Raw genomic sequence first — 16,961 nt, 5'->3', positions numbered from 1 at the left:
ATTATTATTATTATTATTATTATTATTATTATTATTATTATTATTATTATTAATTATTATTACAGTGCTACTCCAAATAATGAAAAATTCTGCAAGAGAATCTGGAGTGTAACTTTAGCTCAGAATTACAAGTTTGCTTGCCATCTAAAACACACTTAGTGAAGGTACCTTATAACGATTTCCATAGGTGAGGTCCAGTTCAGATTCTTCTGGGTTGAAGAACATCCCTGGTTTCTTGGTCATCATCTTAGTGTAGACAGCTTCATTGGGCTGTACCCGAATCACCAGCTCATTGCGTTTGCACTGGCGCTGGAAAATGTCACCTGGCACCTCCCGGAACTGAAGACGCACCTCTGCCTTGCGCTCATTCAGTGCCTTCCCACAGCGCAAAATAAATGGCACTCCTAAGATGAAGATGGTGAAAAATGCATAGTCACTAATAATAATAATAATAATAATAGGATCTGTGTGTGCTTCCTCAGCCACAGCAGGTCTGGCACCCCATTAGAGTGTTCACATCCCTACCTCTCCCCAACTACACCAGTCTTGTCATACTCACCATCCCACCTTTCATTGTCTACATAGAGTACTGCAGCAGCAAAGGTAGGGGTGGCAGAGCCAGCTGGGACAGTGGGATCATCTAGATAGCCCTTCTGAGCCTCCCCTTGGCCAGAAGGATTCCCAGCATACTGTCCAAGCACCACATTCTCAGTCTGCACCTCAGAGATGCACTTTAGAACCTTCACCTGGTAGAAAAAGAGGGACACAGTCTGACATCTTCACATAGTAGCAGAAGTGAATTGAAGGGATGACAAGGGGTAGGGTTGGAAAGGAAGAGGGGCTGTTCCATTATTGATTCAGACTAAGGAATGAGAGCTAAGAGCTGCTGTCTCATCCAAAGGAATTTCCTTCTGGGCAACTTAGAGCTCCTTCACAACTCTTAAATGAAAACAATGATTGAAGGAAATGGCACGTACTATACATGTGACACACATGAATGCTTTTCAACTGCTTTAGAATTCTAGTCACATGTGTGTCTGTTACACATGACTGTGCATTTACAGAGTAAACAATCCCCTGAAAGTGACAATGACAGGGATAAGGAACTCATAACCATCCATTCTGCACTCTCATACACAGTGCTGCTTTGCAACCTCACGCTCACTAGGAAGCAACTAATTCTCAAGGCTGTTGTGCTAGAACCTTGTGGTCTTTTCAAACTTTTAGGATTCTGTGATTCAGGTGTTGGATTACAGCTCCTATAATCTCTGCCCATGGGCTATACTAATAGGCATTGGACAACATCTGGAAAGCCACAAATTCCATACCCTATTAAAGAGAAAATTTATTTATCTTGAGACACTTGTAACAGTGCCAGTTAAGAAAGAATTGATCTACTCTTGATAGAAAAGAGCTTACATCATTATGGTGCACCAGATATCTGTTTAGTGGTTGTGGCCAATCTCTCTTCAGTTTTTAACCTAAAGAGATACACTGTTGAGTCTTCCCAGCAGTGAATAACACTGTTTCTCAGCAGTAGATCATCCACTCCAATTTGACAGCGTAGCAACAAAAAATACTAACTTGCACAAGGGCATTCAATCAGAAGAGTGGAGATCAGATACTAGCTCTCTATCAGACACTCTGTACTTTAACACAGTCTTTCCCCTACCTTTTCATCACGCACATCATCGGAGTTGGTAGAGGCTGGTTTCTCCATGGCTACCAAGCAGAGCATCTGGAGAAGGTGATTCTGCATTACATCCCTGCAAAGGTTGCAGAAGGTTATCAACATTGGCTACAATAATATTCAAATTACTGGTCACAACAGCCCCACTCTCTGTCCCATAGCCCTCCTGCCACTTCCTTCCTTATATGTCTTATGTATTCATCTTGGGTAGCAGCACCCCAACTTGTCATGATGTCTTTTCTTGTCTGTGTAACAAATGAAGTGTTTGGCCAGCATGAATGGTGCATGGCATTGGGAATCTGGCAGGAGATAGAGGTTCTGGCACAACAGCCTAGAGAATGACCTGTGGCTGCCTCCTAATGGGCATGAGGCTACATGGCAGGGCTGTGTGTCAGAGTACAGAACATGCCTAGAATGTGGGATTTGACAGAATTTAGCTTTTTGGGGATTTCAGAGCTGAACTGCAGATTTTGGTAAGTGCAAGCCTCACAAAATAATGTGGGGCCTGGGGCAACAAGTAGATGTTTTATTGTCTTCTGCAAAATATGCCCCACAACAGGCATGGAAGACAGGCCCTTCTCTCAGTACCACCACTATCACAAGCACAGCTGGCTAAGACACAAGAGAGGGCCTTCTTGGTGGATGACCCTAGGGGTGATGTATTCTTTTAATATGCATGGTTTTAAATACTTCTATCTTTTTAACAGTATTCTATTTTAAACAAATGAACTATTTTAATATTGCAATAGTTTAATTCCATTTTAATTGTCACTTCTGTAAGCCTTTAATTGTACTGTGTTTTTAGACTGTAAGCCATTTGGGTCCCAATTCTGGGAGAAAAATGGGATACAAATACAACAACAACAATAATATATTTTTAAACAACCATTTTTTCTTTAAAAAAAAAGTAAGATGCTGAAGATTTGTAGGTGAACACTGATGGATGTGGGAGGAAAACTAGCGTATTAGGGAGAAGACTAGACCAGAACATTTCTTCCCTCACATGCCAGACACTTTCCTTGCATGGGAACGCATTCAGACATCTTGTTCCCAAAATCTACAATCCTATAAGCATGTCTTAGACACAGGTCTACCACCTGTTTTCTGCTGTTAAATGAATCAAATTTCTACAGCATTTGAATATCATGTCTGTTGTTCACTATATTGCCCCAATGGTTGCCACACACATCCCAACTACATCAGGCAAAGAAGCACATTCACTCTTCTCACCGGATGATGCCAAACTCATCAAAATAGCCACCCCGGCCCTCTGTGCCAAATGGCTCTTTGAAGGTCAGGATGACACAGGCCACGTTGTCACGGTTCCAGATAGGGCCAAAAATCCGGTTCCCAAACCTGCAAAAGGAAATAGAAGATGGCCTGCCTCAGGGGGTGCAACATAGAAGTGCTCCATTCAACAATCCTTCCATTGAAACCACAGCTTGCCCCACATCGAGTTAAAAGGAAGGTTTTTGGCACAAGGGCAATTGGAGCTTCTGACCCACATGGGAAGAACGAAGCTTTAACAGATCTGCTAGGGAATAAACAAAAGGGGCCATGCTCGAGTGCATATGATTTCTTTCTTGGTCCCTAAGGTCTGAGTCCTACATGGGCTCACCAGCACAAATCCCTCATGCCACACCCCAAATTCCTACTTTACCTGAGCACCATCAGGTTCTGCACCATCTCCTTGCCCAGGTAGTGGTCAATGCGGTAGATCTGGTCTTCCCTAAAAAGTGCTGAGATGTGATTTGATAGCTTGTTGGAACTCTCCAAGTCTTTGCCAAAAGGCTTCTCCACGATGACACGATTCCAGCCACTGGTGGTGGGGAGGGCCGAGAGAAAGAAAGGTCAGGTTCACATAGGGTAGTGGGTATACAGCCAAAGGACGCCCCAGAGCCCTCACCTAATTAATGCTATGCATACCCTGCTTAACACACACTCCTGCCTGAAAAGAGAGGCAAACCTAGCATATTTCTGTAAGTACTGTATAAATTTTATGATGGTTTTTGGTAGCTCCAGCAAAGCCTTGAGGTAGTCTGCAAACCGCTGAAATCCTATACCACCATCACTATATTAGCATCTTTGCCACACTCCAAAAATCATCAAGCACTGCCAATATATTTTCAACCATAACAGCAAAACATCCATATGCTCTAAATCCTTATTTTAAAAAATAATACAGAGATCATCATGAGGCTGCTTTCTGTGCCAGACAGCACCATCTATGTTTGTACAATGAGTGCAACAGCCCTGATTTTAAGTGGTGCCCAGAGCTCTCTGCATTCTTATGAAAAAGCAAGCACATTCCACTCCACTCCACTCCACTGGCCCTACCACCACACACCTCCCTCTTTCCCTAAAATTCATTTGCCAGGCTCTGAATCTTACATGGCGCTCATGCAGGTGTGCCGGATGTTAGCAGTGACATGCTCATAGACACTGGGAGGCAGGGCCAAGTAGAAGAGACGGTTTGCCTTTTCCCCATTATGAAGGGCATTCAAGTGAGCATTGAGCCGTTCAAATGAGGCCTTGTCATCATACTTTCCTGACACATAGGAGTTGCGGGCAAAGAAATCATTTAGTTTCTGCTCTTCTTCGGGGGTGGCCTGGAATGAAATGACATAAAAAGCTTTGTTATCTTGCAAAAAGAGTGGCTCCCTCTCCTTGCTATCCTTCACAGCTGTGCCCCTCTTCCCCTTCCATGGTCACTAAAGAAAGGAACTATCTGTCCCCCATGAGAAAGGAAGAGAGGATCAGCTTATCCACTGTCACTCCCATACTGGCAAAACAACAAACTCAGAACCACAAGCAAAGTCCTGAGGTGGTTTGAGGTAACAGATGGCAGCACTCACCTTGAGGTATGGCTGGCTCTGTTTGCGGATATCAGCAACTGTCAGTGGGGATCGGGCATATCCTACCACATAAGTGTCATCAGGAAGCAAACCATCACGATATAGCCACCTGCACAGGAGATCATAATGGTCTTCAAGCAAGAACAGGAGAGAGGAAGAGAAGTGGGGAGGGAAGTGGGGAGAGGAAGCCTTGAGGGACAGCAAACAAAACTTACCAGATAGTGGGATAGATCTTCTTCTTGGCGAGGTCACCCTGCAAATACATGACAAAAAAGGGGACCATCTGTCAGTGCTTAAACAAACGGAAGACAATGTGCTAAAATACAAAGACTGAACTGTGGACATTCATAGGGCTAGAAATCAGGAGGCCCGGAGCAAAAAAGCCTCTAATGTCTGTCCCTATCTTCAAAGAACAAGCCTTTCCTTCAGACATGGTCTTAAATCCCAAAATGCTTGCAGGGGAGCGGGGAGAAAGAAAGAGGGGGAAAGAGGAGAGAAAGGGAAGTATTTCTACCTTGGGTCCCTATAATGGGAGAAAGGCAGGACATAAGTAAATAATAATAATTTCTGTTTTCAGAGGGACCCACAGGTATTAAGTGGTCTAACTAAAGTATATGATTATGGATGCACACTGAAGGCAGTAGATTCATTTCTATTAGCATACCAATGGCAATCAACTGAAACAGTGGCAAGGCATGACATTCTGCAATACTTGCTGAACTGAACACCATTTGTCTTAATATTCACACTAAAAAGTGTGCTACAAGGCCAGAAAGTTATTTTTGTTCTTTACAATATGCTCTGTCTACTTGATCTTTTATGAAACAAATTGCATTTATTAATCCCATTGTGGGAGAAAGGCAGGATACAAATCCTTGAAACAAACAAACAAACAAACAAGGAGACTGGGATTAACCACTAGCACGTCATTTAATTCTTTGCAGACATACATCTATCTCCATTCCAACAAATCCAGGGAATGGGGTGGGCAACCTTGACACTGTATTTGCAAACTGCAACCTTCCATAGGCCACCTGCTTCCAAATGGGAAGCCCTGGGAGCGAATGTAATAGAACAAAGTACAAGGAGAAATCCAGTTCTGCCCTCCTGTTCACACACAGCTTTCCTTCCATAGAGGTCCATTTACTCCCCACCACCACCCCACATATCTTCCCGGAAGATCTGGTAATACTTTGTGCAGCCAGAATGTGGGGGCATGTGAGAAATGCAAGAGGCTCACTCACACCTAAAGTCTCAGCTCAGTTCAGCTATTTTGTTTAAGCAACTAAGGAAGAAAAGCATTGGCTCCTGGGACCCACAATCTATTGCACCACTCCTTCCTTCCTTCTGCATAGCCCTTCCCTCTGGCCAGCAGTGCCATGCTGCCTGAAAGGCTCCAGCCCTTGCTTTTGTCCTTTGTCCTGGGTGGCAAACTCCATTGCCATTGGTGCAAAGCCCAAGGGAAAACATGCCCAGTCATGCTAGCTTAGCACAGCTGGCACCCACCCACACCTGTGGGCCCACAGCCCAGCTCCTCACACCATCCATCGAACAAGTGGGAGTTATCAGTGAGTCAGCTGTCTGGTTGCTAAACAACAGAATGGACTGAAGCAACAAGGTGGTGGCGTGAGGACCACTTGCAACAGGGCTGACTGGGGCTGCGAGGCCACAGAGAAGTTTGTAGAGTGAGATAGTCCTCACAACAGCCACCTAAAGACAAGGGAAGCAGAGAGAGAAAGAGAAGAATAGGCCACACAAAGAAATACAGATCGCTGGGTTTTGACCACTTGGGCTAGTGATGAGGAACTCTGCAGCCCTCTTCCCCCTTTTAAAAAATTAACAGCAAAATTGGCTGGGGGATTCTAAGGACTGCCATCCAAAAATGTAACTTCAGTTCTCTACAACAAACACACTCCTGCATTCCTGGTAATGACCAGATGGCCTCCTTTTCTAGGACATGTCTGACATTTCTTCCTTCTGTCCAAGAGGAATTTCAAAAATGTGCTCCTTTTGAACATAACTAAGAAGCATGAATTCACATTTAGATTAGTGTTTTAGCTCTTATTTGGTCATGTCTTACATTTCCCTTGAATGGCCTACATTTTGCAGTGCCATGTCCTCCTGTGCACTTATGACATCTAGTCATCCTGGTTACAGAGTGCCCTACATATCATTTCTTTCATATCCCTCTTTTAAAAAACCTTTTTTCTACAAAGCTTTTTGCTTAAGCCCTTCAACCTCAACCCCAATACAACAAAGCCCAAGTTTGTGTGCCTGCAACAGCTCATATTTCATTTGCTGTTAACCTCTTTCTCTCCTCTGTCATGCTGAATCTTCACTCTATTGTCAGAATAGGCTACTTGCTTCAGACATGCATATTTTCCACTAAAAACCTGTAGAGTACAGGTGGTGTGTGTGTGTGTGTGTGTGCGTGCTGTATACTAAAGCTGCTTAGTCATTAATGGGCTCTGAAAATGTGGAGGGTTGTTATTAGGCAAAAGAACTGTGCAGCTAATACATATCTCTGTAATCAGTTTCCCACAGAGTTCCATAATGAGCATGTTCACATGATGTGAATGCATATTCTGTATTATGTCTGCACTCAAACTGTGCTTGGTTACTGCAAGAAGATATACAATTATGCTGAACCTCCAAGGAGCCTTGTAATTATCATGAGGTCTAGTATAGAAATGCCATAAATAAACTATGGCATTTTAAAGCATTCAAATACCAAGACTTGTTTATTTATGGAATTTATATATCATCCTTTTTAATATTTATCCAAAGCTGATATGGGCAAGAAGCAGTTCTGTCCAACACAGCAGAGCACAAGGATACAACATCCAGCAAAGCATGTGTCATGAAGAACTGCTAGTAACATTTTTAAAGCTGCCAGAATTTCTACATTATTCTAACACCTGAAGTATCCCAATAGGAGTTATTGAAATCTGTAGCCGAAATCTGAAAAATACTGGCAGATGGTTATTTGGAACACCTGGACTCTTAATGTGAATGCTTACAAATAAGAACAAAAAGAAGATTCACATAATTGGATGAATGACAATATTGGTAGGAAAGAAAGCACCAAATACAAGTCTACCAGCTTGAACCATGAATTGGGAGAAGCAGAAGTGAAACCATAACAGAAGAGCGTAAACAACTCTTTCCCTTGTGTAAATGGCTAATACAATTTGCCATGGAAGAAGGATCAGGAAAAATCTTTCCCATATGTGAATTTAATGGAAATGGGATTGTGGAAAATTCTAATGGAGCACCTTGATGGATGCACAAAGAATTAACATCACTTTATTTCAAGAGTGAGGTTGTGTGTCCCTTCAGATGGTGAACTGCAACTGCAAGCATCAGAATGTTTTCACTGCACAAGCAAGAAAATGCCAAACAGATCTGTCTCTCATATGTTGGGAATTTCCAAGAGTTCTCTGGGGATCCCATTTGAAAATCTTCATCCTAATCCAAATATGTTTATTTAGTGGTGAAGGGCACCACTATTCACATGCTCAGAAGCTCACTCTTTCTTTCAATAAATCCCATGTTCCACATCTTAAACACAGGCAGGGAAGTTTCCAGGCTTCATTTCCACCAAACAATAGTTTGATGTAAGCCTTCAGGCCATCATTGTCACTACAAAAACTCTACCAGTAATAATTAATACTGGCATCTGCAGCACAGAAAGCAGTGCCAGCCCAACATATTTTGCTGCCTGGAGCACAATGGTAACCTCTCCACAGTAAGACCAACTGTTTGAAATGTTCTATTGCACTACACATGCATTAGTTCTTCATCTACCCTTCAGAGTGCTGCTAAAAATGCCACATCACTCTGATGCAGGACAGGATCAACCTTGCCCCAAAGGCAACTCCCTATTTGCTTGATTAAGTTATGTCAACTTTGCACCTGCAATAGATTAATCCCTCTCTATTCAACTAAGCCCAACTCCGCCCTAATCTTTATGTAAGAGGGGGTTTGAATTACTCTTGTCCTCCCTGGTATTACTGTGCAAAGAGGAGTTGTGTCTTGTACACAACACCCTCTCTTCACAAAGAGCCTTGGTTTAGGTAAAAGGAATAAGTTCCCTTACCTATTGATGATTTCCCCTACCTATAGTTACTAAAACCAGCATTTCTGGATGCTTATTTTTACATGCAGTAGTACAAAACATATACCAGGGGTAGGCAACCTTTTTGAGCTGGGGGCCGGGTTGCTGTCCCTCAGACAACTGGGGGGCCGAAGCCAAAAAATAAATAATTAAATATTTTTTTAAAAAAATAAATATATAAATAAACCAGGACAAATGTAGGACAAAATTTTCAAATGGAAGACACTTTTTTAAAAAACATGGAGGACATGTGAAAAAATTTGCTGATTTTTTAAAAAATGTTAATATAAATGCATGTTTTTGAGGCTTCTATAGACAATTGCCCCCCAAAGGCCCCGGCGGCAATCGGCGGCAGGACCGGGCTGGGGCCGGTCCCAAGGCCTCGCCGGGCCGCATCCGGCCCGCGGGCCGCAGGTTGCCTACCCCTGACATATACAGACACATGTAGGTAAAGCCAAATCAGTCAAGATAGGGAGCACACAATGATGTACTGAAACATCCTACCTACATTTTCTGTTCTCACAGATGGGATCTGAATCCCTGGCATTCATCAATCCTTACTTGGTTATATAAGGCTCCATAGTAAAAGGCAAAGTCCACTGCTTTCTCTCTATTATATCTTCAGCATTGGGCACATGGGACAACAAAAAGAGCCAAACCACCTCCTATTGTTGCACTGAAAGGATTGGTCATATTGGGATCTCTTCCCAACATTACAACAGTCTGCACATGCTACTAGTGCCAATCTCTCCCATGCTATGTATTTGATTACACTTTGACTCTGGGGAGATTGTTGCTTTTACTTCTCCCACCCACCCACAAAGTCCCAAACCTTGCCATGTGAGCACACTGTTATCTACCCCATTATTGATAGCACTGCAAATGTGGGAGCAAAAGTATAGATTCTTAGTCCATCTTTTGTGCCTGCAGCCTGTCCCCTTTTGACTGCCTATGGATTCTGAAACATCCACACCCAAGGCTTTCCCTGATCCCCATGCATCCCAGATCTACAAGGCTTTTTTTTTTTTTTTTTTTTTTTTTTTGCTTTCACCAACCTCACCTAGATGTAGACTGATCTGTAGTAACCTCCAACTTTGTCTATATTCATCCAGGGCTGGAAGCTCTTTATCTAGTGTAAACACTGAGAAATCAGCAGTGACCTGAGTGAAAAAGGTGTGAAATAGCCAGGGCACATAAGGTTTGCAGCTGGTTGGGGTATGTGTATAACTCAGTTTCTAGGTGCAGTCGCTGCCTACACAGGTCAAGGGATCTAATTCCTTCACTAAGAACCTCCTGGAGAGCCACCAGCAGCTTAGCCTGCTTTCCATGGCTCCTTAGCAAGAGGAGGCTCTAGAGTTCAGCAGCTGGATACCAGGGCTGCAAGCTTTAATCGGTTTAATTGCTAATTAAGGGGAAGTGGCCAATTTTAATTAGTTATGCTGTGAACAGGGTGCTTGTTGTTTATTTGTTATTTGCATGTTACCATAAGATATGGTATGAGAACACAAAAGGCCAATGTTAAAGATAACTTCTTAATAATGGGTGTTTCGACTGATAGGTTAAGTTTTAGGTACCCTGTATCTAGCCATATTGAGTTCTGGGTATTATGTACAGTTCATTTTTACCTGATTAAAAGAAAGATGCCTAAGCAACTAAACCTTCATTAAACTGACTGCAGTCCTACTGAAAACAAGTTTATTTTATTTTATCTTATTTATATGCCACCTTTCTCTTAACCTGGACCCAAGACAGCTCACAAACAGTTAGCTGCCAAATCTGCAATCCCAGTGTAAAGTCATTCTCCCCACCTTAAAGAAAGGATAAAAATCACTTATAGTAATCATTCCAGGTTTTGAATGTTAAGTATATACGGTAATGATATAGAAAACTTGCAAACCAGGGAGAAGGGTATCTTAGCCTTCTTCTTTACACATGGACTTTCTATACACAGGGATCTTTTGGGTATGCATAAGCGTGTGCCTGTGTGAAGTATTTGATAGTGTCAGTCCTCCCATCGGAATGGTTCATGGTAGACATAAGTAGGGCAGATTCCTTGGTAGGAATGACAACCAGCAGAGTAGGCCTCAAAATCAGGAAATACATCATTTAAAAGGTATTGTTTACAGTTTTTAAACAGATTGCAGAGTTTGTGCTGCACTTGCTGTTAGGTACAATTACAGCAAATTCTCCCAAATCCTGTTAGTCCATGACATTTAGGCACTCAGTGCTTTGAAGCAGTTAGTCAGTTGCTTCTAAGGCACTAGACCAACTAGAAAAGATCAAGGATCTGGAAAGTCAGGTTTTATCAGCCTTGATGCTTCTAATTTTGCTGTTTATATGCTTTCAAACCAAACAGGCTGGATACTTGAGCTTACACCAACCCCTGCAGATAGCTGATGCATCTGAGAGTAAAGGATGGGACCACTACCACCAACCATTGCGCAAAGGGAGTGTGAAGGTATCTTTGAAGAAATAGCCCCTGCTTTCCCCCAGAACAACTGCCTGCTCTAATGAGCTACAATTCATAAGTTATGAAGTACAGTATATGGAAGTATATTCATCTGCTGAAGAAGAAACAGGGGAGGGCTGGTGCCTGCCCCATCTCACCTTAGCTGAACACCACACCTTCCTCTCTAGTGATTCAGCAAATGCTAGTGTTTCTGCTTTTGCTGAAGCTGTGTTGCCTACTCCCTGCCCCCCTGCATACAGTGAGATGTTTGTTCTCTATTCTTGTGGTGAACTGGAGCCGCTCGGCGAGTGGCCCAACCAGTTGAAGGCTACAGCACTACAGAAGGAGAAACTGGAGGAAGCACCACTCAAAAACATACCACAGATTTTCTTAGCAGCCATGTACAATTCGCCAAAGTGTAAGGGGGTTGGGAACACTATTCTACAGTATACATAAATACTCCTCTAAGTCTCAGTATCTCTATTTTTAAATTAAAGATAGTCTACATCTCCCTTGATTGCCTCCACAGGATGCAATAAAAAGATAGATAAAGCTTTTAAGAGTAATATTTTATAGTGTTATCACTGAAACACCAGTGAACCTTATTCAGATAGCCCACAATATGATGGTATCTATTGAATTTCTTCACTGTGTCTCAAATTAAAAAAATACATGTAGCTCTGCATATGAATCCAAACCAGAGTACACAAATATACAATACAGGGAATAAATCAAGGGCACATTCTCAAGTGCTTGGTTTTGTGAGGATAGTAGGTTGTATTTCTATAGAAATTGCTCTCCACTAGGGGAAAAAATCCTTACACTATCAGCAGATAACCCTTTGCAATTACAAGGAGACAGACTGATAAACAAATCCACCCAGGGAACCAAGCTCCTTTACGCTGATCTTTACTGGCCCCAGATTACTGACACATTACTAAACCCAAGAAGATATGTCAGGATTAGCTACCTACCCCCTCAAGCATGCTCAGAAACACCCCCACCCTTGGACCAAAAGAGAGGGTGATTACACACTGTGCACTAAGCATGCAGCTGGGTTACCCAACCGCATCTGACCTCAAGGAGACACTTGCACAAGGGGCAGGAAGACAAGTCATGGTTTGCTTCAGGGCAGCATAGCTGTTCAACCTGTTTCTGGTATTTAGGCCACACCAGCAGCCTGTCACCAGACACAAATCCTGTATCACTGTGTAACCCAGCTCTGGACAGGAAGATGCCATATCCATCTACCCTGGGTACCACAGTGACAAAAAAGATGGAAGAAGAAGACAGAAGAGAGATCAACAGAGACAGTGCAGTGACAGGAAAGAGCTCTGTAAAGGAATAAAATGTAAAAGATAATTCTCTGGATCTACAGGCCCTGTTTATAATCTTTATAGTAATGCCATAATGTACAGTTGCTCCTCTGTTTTCATGGACTTGCCTGTTTGTGGGTGGCAAATGGAGGGGGACAAAATGGGGTGTGCATCACCATTCAAGCTAATGAAGCTTGAATATAGGCGAATTTCAATTTTCACCCGGGGAGAGGTTCGGAACAGATCCCCCACAAAAACAGAAAGGCAACTGTAATTCATTGCAATCTATTTTATTGAGTTTTGCAACCCAGCTCTAGTAACAAACAACAGTCTGTTAATCAGCCATAAGCCATGACCTGAACTTAAACCATATCCTGAACCTATGGCTTGTTAGTGGGTTATGTACTCTGTTGTTTAAACCACAACTTGTTGTAACACCTGAACCTACAATTATGGCTTGCCTGACTTGCTTCTTCAGTTGCCCACCATAAAAGCTGGCAAAAACAACAGAAGTCAGAAATGGAGAAGACACCATTATTTGTTTGGTCATCCCTTATGCACTTTGTGATAAATCATGGCTAACAAAAACTATGCATTACAGTCATATGTGAATACATCCTCTATGTTAAATTTTCCCTCCTATGTAACATAGAAGATCACATACTTCTGTTCCTCCTATATAGTTGGGTGCTGCTTACACAGAAATGCATAAAGTCATAAGAGCACATGGTAAGTGATCCTACATTTTAGGGAGAAAACTTGTTACAGATATGCCATTTTTGACAGTAGCCACATGGCCCATAAAATTCTGCCTCAAAGAGTTCACCAAGCTTCTCACTTCTAGAGGGGAAAAACTAGAGGGAATCTATAACCATTTCTAGAGCTAACAATTATACAGTGTGTGACATTCATTCTTTCAAATGATCCAATTTGTATTTGAAAATGCAGGTGAAGTCCACCAGGTCATTCAATTTTTTTTCATCAAGATGAATGTTTGAAAAGGAGAGGGGGAAAAAAGGAAAGGTGGAGAAGAAATAGATGCTCTTGTACCAACTTATGGTGACTCAAAAACTTCAAACACAGTAGTGAATACTAGTGAATCAAAATACAAGTTAGTACATTCTCTGGCAACTCTTTCATGTCAAAAGTCTCACAGGTTATTTTTCTCTGTCTATTCCTTTTTATAGTTATTGCTTTTATTATTCTGTTGACAGAATAAAAACTCCAAATGCACTGAGCACAAAAATCTCATGAGTGTCTCAAACAGAAAATAATCTCAGACCTAATAAGAAATTAGCATTAATACCACCCATGAGAAGATCTGGGAACCAATTCTCTGCAGTGCATATGTTGAACTGAAAGGGAGCTCCTCTTTCCTTCATATCACCACCACCTAACCTTTCCTTTAGAAAGACTTGTAGTTTTAATAGCTGATTATACAGCCGCTTTCTCACCCAGATTCCCTTTCTGTGGTTTGCTACTTTGAGAAGTTTTTCTCCAGATAATTTATAACATATCAGTTCAAAATACCCAAATACCTAAAACAGTGGTAGAAATTGTTTAGCTCTCCAGATATTGTTGAACTGAAATTCTCAGTACGCCTCACATCTGGCAATGTTGCTTAGGGCTAACAGGTGTTACAGTCCACAAATAACTACAGGGCCACACAACTCTTACAACTTGCCTTAAAAGACCAAGATGCCTATGGTCTCAGGGTGGTATACATTCTTCATGATGCCCAGCTTGTCTCAAAAGAAAGAAAACTCACCGAAGCCCCCAAGATGATGAAGATGTGGGTATCTGACTTGAGGAAGTCATTCCCTTGGCACAGCTCTTCTCGAAGCATCCCACAGATGTCTGCTTGGGTAAGCTCCTCCTGCGGTTGTCGAGGGATCCGACTCATGTTGGCAGCTTTGTTGTTTCCTGAGGAGAAAATGGGCTGGACAGGTAAGGCTCCTCCTACCTTCTTGTCTTGTCTTTCCTCCCTGCTCCAACCTGAAAGTGCTGCCTAGGTAAGCAACTCTCCTTCCAGGACACAAATAGAGATAGATGGGTGTCAGATAGGTTAACAATGCTCAATTGGTCTCCAAGGCATAAGTTTCAACTTGCTGCAAGTTAATTCAACTTAGCTTGTGGCAAGTGGTTCTGACAGGAGGAAGTATGCAAGTGTTTATTTTATTCACTAATATTTTATTAATAGCATTTTTACCTTAAAACGGGGCTTTTGGAGCACCTTATGCAAACAATCTCTTTTTAAAGGACAGCCCACAAACTCTAAAAAGTGACAAGTAAAAAAGAGGGGATGAAAGAAGAAAAAAAGAAAGCACTAAAAAAAGATTTTGAGCAGATGCTGACAAAGACACCAAAAATTAATTTTCTGGACTACATATTCCAAAATCCCCAGCCAGCATGGGCATTTGCTGGGTATTCTGGGAACTGTAGTCTGAAAGAAAGTTAACTTTCCCACATTCTGCCTACCAGTATCTACCAGTTGATACTACAATGCAGTATCAGCATACTGAAATGATACATTTCAAGGGGATGTTTTCAGAATTGCATAGGCTAGAAAGTCAAACAGAGCACCTGGGCAGGTGCTCCCAAGCTGCAGCAGACCAGCAGACAGAAGCAGCAAAGAGCTGTTCACACAGCTGGTGCATGGCAAGGGTTCATTCCAGAACGTGGAACCAGGGAGGATGGGAGCGGTCTAACTCCACCTTCTGTAGATCTAGTTGCTCCTGAACCTCACTCCCTTTGTGCACCTGTTTGATCCCTCCCCACAACCTCCTCCTGACCCTGTTCCATCCTCTGTTTATTCTCCCTTTCCTCACCCAGCTCCACTGAATGCCATTGTTCCTCATTCTCCAGCTCCTGCCCCATGAGAGAGTTAGTGCAGGCTGGCACATGTAGAGCAGTGTGTGCATGGATCCCAGAAACAAAACAGGGGAGCATATATCTGGGTAACCTCCTTACTCTCCTACCTCAACCTAGGCCCCCTTGCAGCCAGCACTCTCCCATCCCATAGACATACAGCTCTTCCTCCACTGTGCACCTTCAAGCACCCCCTTCACCTCTGGCTCTTTCTTCCAGACACCCCATACCCAGGGACACTTCTCAACCCCCAGCCCTTCTTATTCATCCCCACATACTCCATACTCACTTCTTTACACTCAGGGACCCTCCTTGATCTCCAGCCCCTCTTGTTCACCCCCACGTGTCCCCCCACAATTCACCCCTCTACACCCAGGGAGCTTCCTCAAGCCCCAGCCCCTCTTTTTCATCCCTACACATCCCTCACAACTCACCTGTTTACAGGCAGAGACCCTCCTTGACCCCCAGCCCCTCTCTTCATCCCCACAATTCACCTCTTTATACCCAGAGACCCTCTTTGACCCCCATCCCCACAAGCGCACCACAGTTCTCAACAACCCCCAGCCCCTCTATTTCATCCCCACACGTCCCCCACAACTCACCTGTTTACACCCAGGGACCCTCCTCGACCCCCAACCCTCTTTTTCATCCCATATCCTCCCCACCACTCTTTATACCCATGAACTCTCCTCAAGCCTCAGCCCTTCTCTTCATCCCAACTCACCCTTTACATTCAGGAACCCTCCTTGACCCCAGCCCCTCTCTTCATCCCCACATCCCTTTACATCCAGAACTCTCCTCAATCCCAGCCCCTCTCTTCCTCCCAAATGTCCCCCACAACCCACCTCTCAACCTCAAGCCCCCATTTTTCATACCCAGATGACCTCCCCACACCACCCCTTTACTCAGGACCCTCCTCGACCCCCAGCCCCTCTTTTTCATCCCCACGTGTCCTCACCCCCCCAGTCACCCCTTTACGCTCAGAGACCCTCCTCAAGCCCCAGACCCTCTTTTCAATCCCCACATGTCCCCATAAACACCATCTCTCAGCCCCGCCTTTTTTTTGTTCTCCCCAGACATACATTCACAACCTCTTTACACCCAGGAACTCTTCATCATCCACACACGAGTCCCCCCACAACTCACCCCTTTACACTCAGGACCCTGCTTGGTCCCCAGCCCCTCTTTTTCAGGCCCACATGCCCCCCACGCCTTGACCCCCAGGGACCTTCCTCGGGCCCTAGCCCCAAATGTCCCCCCACAACCCACCTCTCAACCTCCAGCCCCCATTCTTCAATCTCCACATGGCCTCCCCACACTCATCCCTTGACCCCCAGCCCCTCTTTCTCCTTCCCCTCCTCCAGCCCCCTTCCCTTCCCTGCCGTTACCTTCCCCCTGCTGCTGCTGCTGCTGCTGCCGCCGCCCTTCTTCCTGCGCCTGCTGCTGCTCCCCGAGGCGCTCTCCGCTCACACTGGCGCGGCTCCCCATTCCCCGCCCCTCCTGCCTTGCTGCCGGCCTCTTCTTGCAGCTAGTGACAGCTGCCCCCACCGGCTCCAGGCCACGCCCAATGGGAGGCGCCGACCCATTCGGCTCAGCGAGGCTGAGGACCAATAGGAAGAGGCCAGAGATAATGCGCAGCCGGTTCCCTCACGCTGCCTCCTCTGGG

The 16,961-nt window shown here is 43.9% G+C and overlaps 1 protein-coding gene across 1 annotated transcript in view; it reads right to left on the bottom strand.

Moving 5' to 3' along the window:
- Positions 1 to 16,798, bottom strand: part of G6PD (glucose-6-phosphate dehydrogenase) — a 21,936-nt gene extending 5,138 nt beyond the window's left edge. Inside the window, exons 1-10 of the mRNA XM_042452416.1 lie at positions 16,684 to 16,798; positions 14,196 to 14,350; positions 4,761 to 4,798; positions 4,546 to 4,654; positions 4,082 to 4,299; positions 3,351 to 3,509; positions 2,921 to 3,046; positions 1,673 to 1,766; positions 560 to 746; positions 169 to 404 (exon numbers count right to left, since the gene is read on the bottom strand). Of these exons, the coding sequence (XP_042308350.1) occupies positions 169 to 404; positions 560 to 746; positions 1,673 to 1,766; positions 2,921 to 3,046; positions 3,351 to 3,509; positions 4,082 to 4,299; positions 4,546 to 4,654; positions 4,761 to 4,798; positions 14,196 to 14,350; positions 16,684 to 16,783 (1,422 nt within the window). The 5' untranslated portion in view covers positions 16,784 to 16,798. The remainder of the gene's footprint in view (positions 1 to 168; positions 405 to 559; positions 747 to 1,672; positions 1,767 to 2,920; positions 3,047 to 3,350; positions 3,510 to 4,081; positions 4,300 to 4,545; positions 4,655 to 4,760; positions 4,799 to 14,195; positions 14,351 to 16,683) is intronic.
- Between the last annotated feature and the right edge of the window lie 163 nt (positions 16,799 to 16,961).

This window comes from Sceloporus undulatus, chromosome 2, assembly GCF_019175285.1.
Source record: "Sceloporus undulatus isolate JIND9_A2432 ecotype Alabama chromosome 2, SceUnd_v1.1, whole genome shotgun sequence".
In the NCBI taxonomy this organism is placed as follows: domain Eukaryota; kingdom Metazoa; phylum Chordata; class Lepidosauria; order Squamata; family Phrynosomatidae; genus Sceloporus; species Sceloporus undulatus.
Note: the sequence above shows the minus strand (reverse complement) of the source record. Positions and strands in the feature narration are given on the sequence as shown.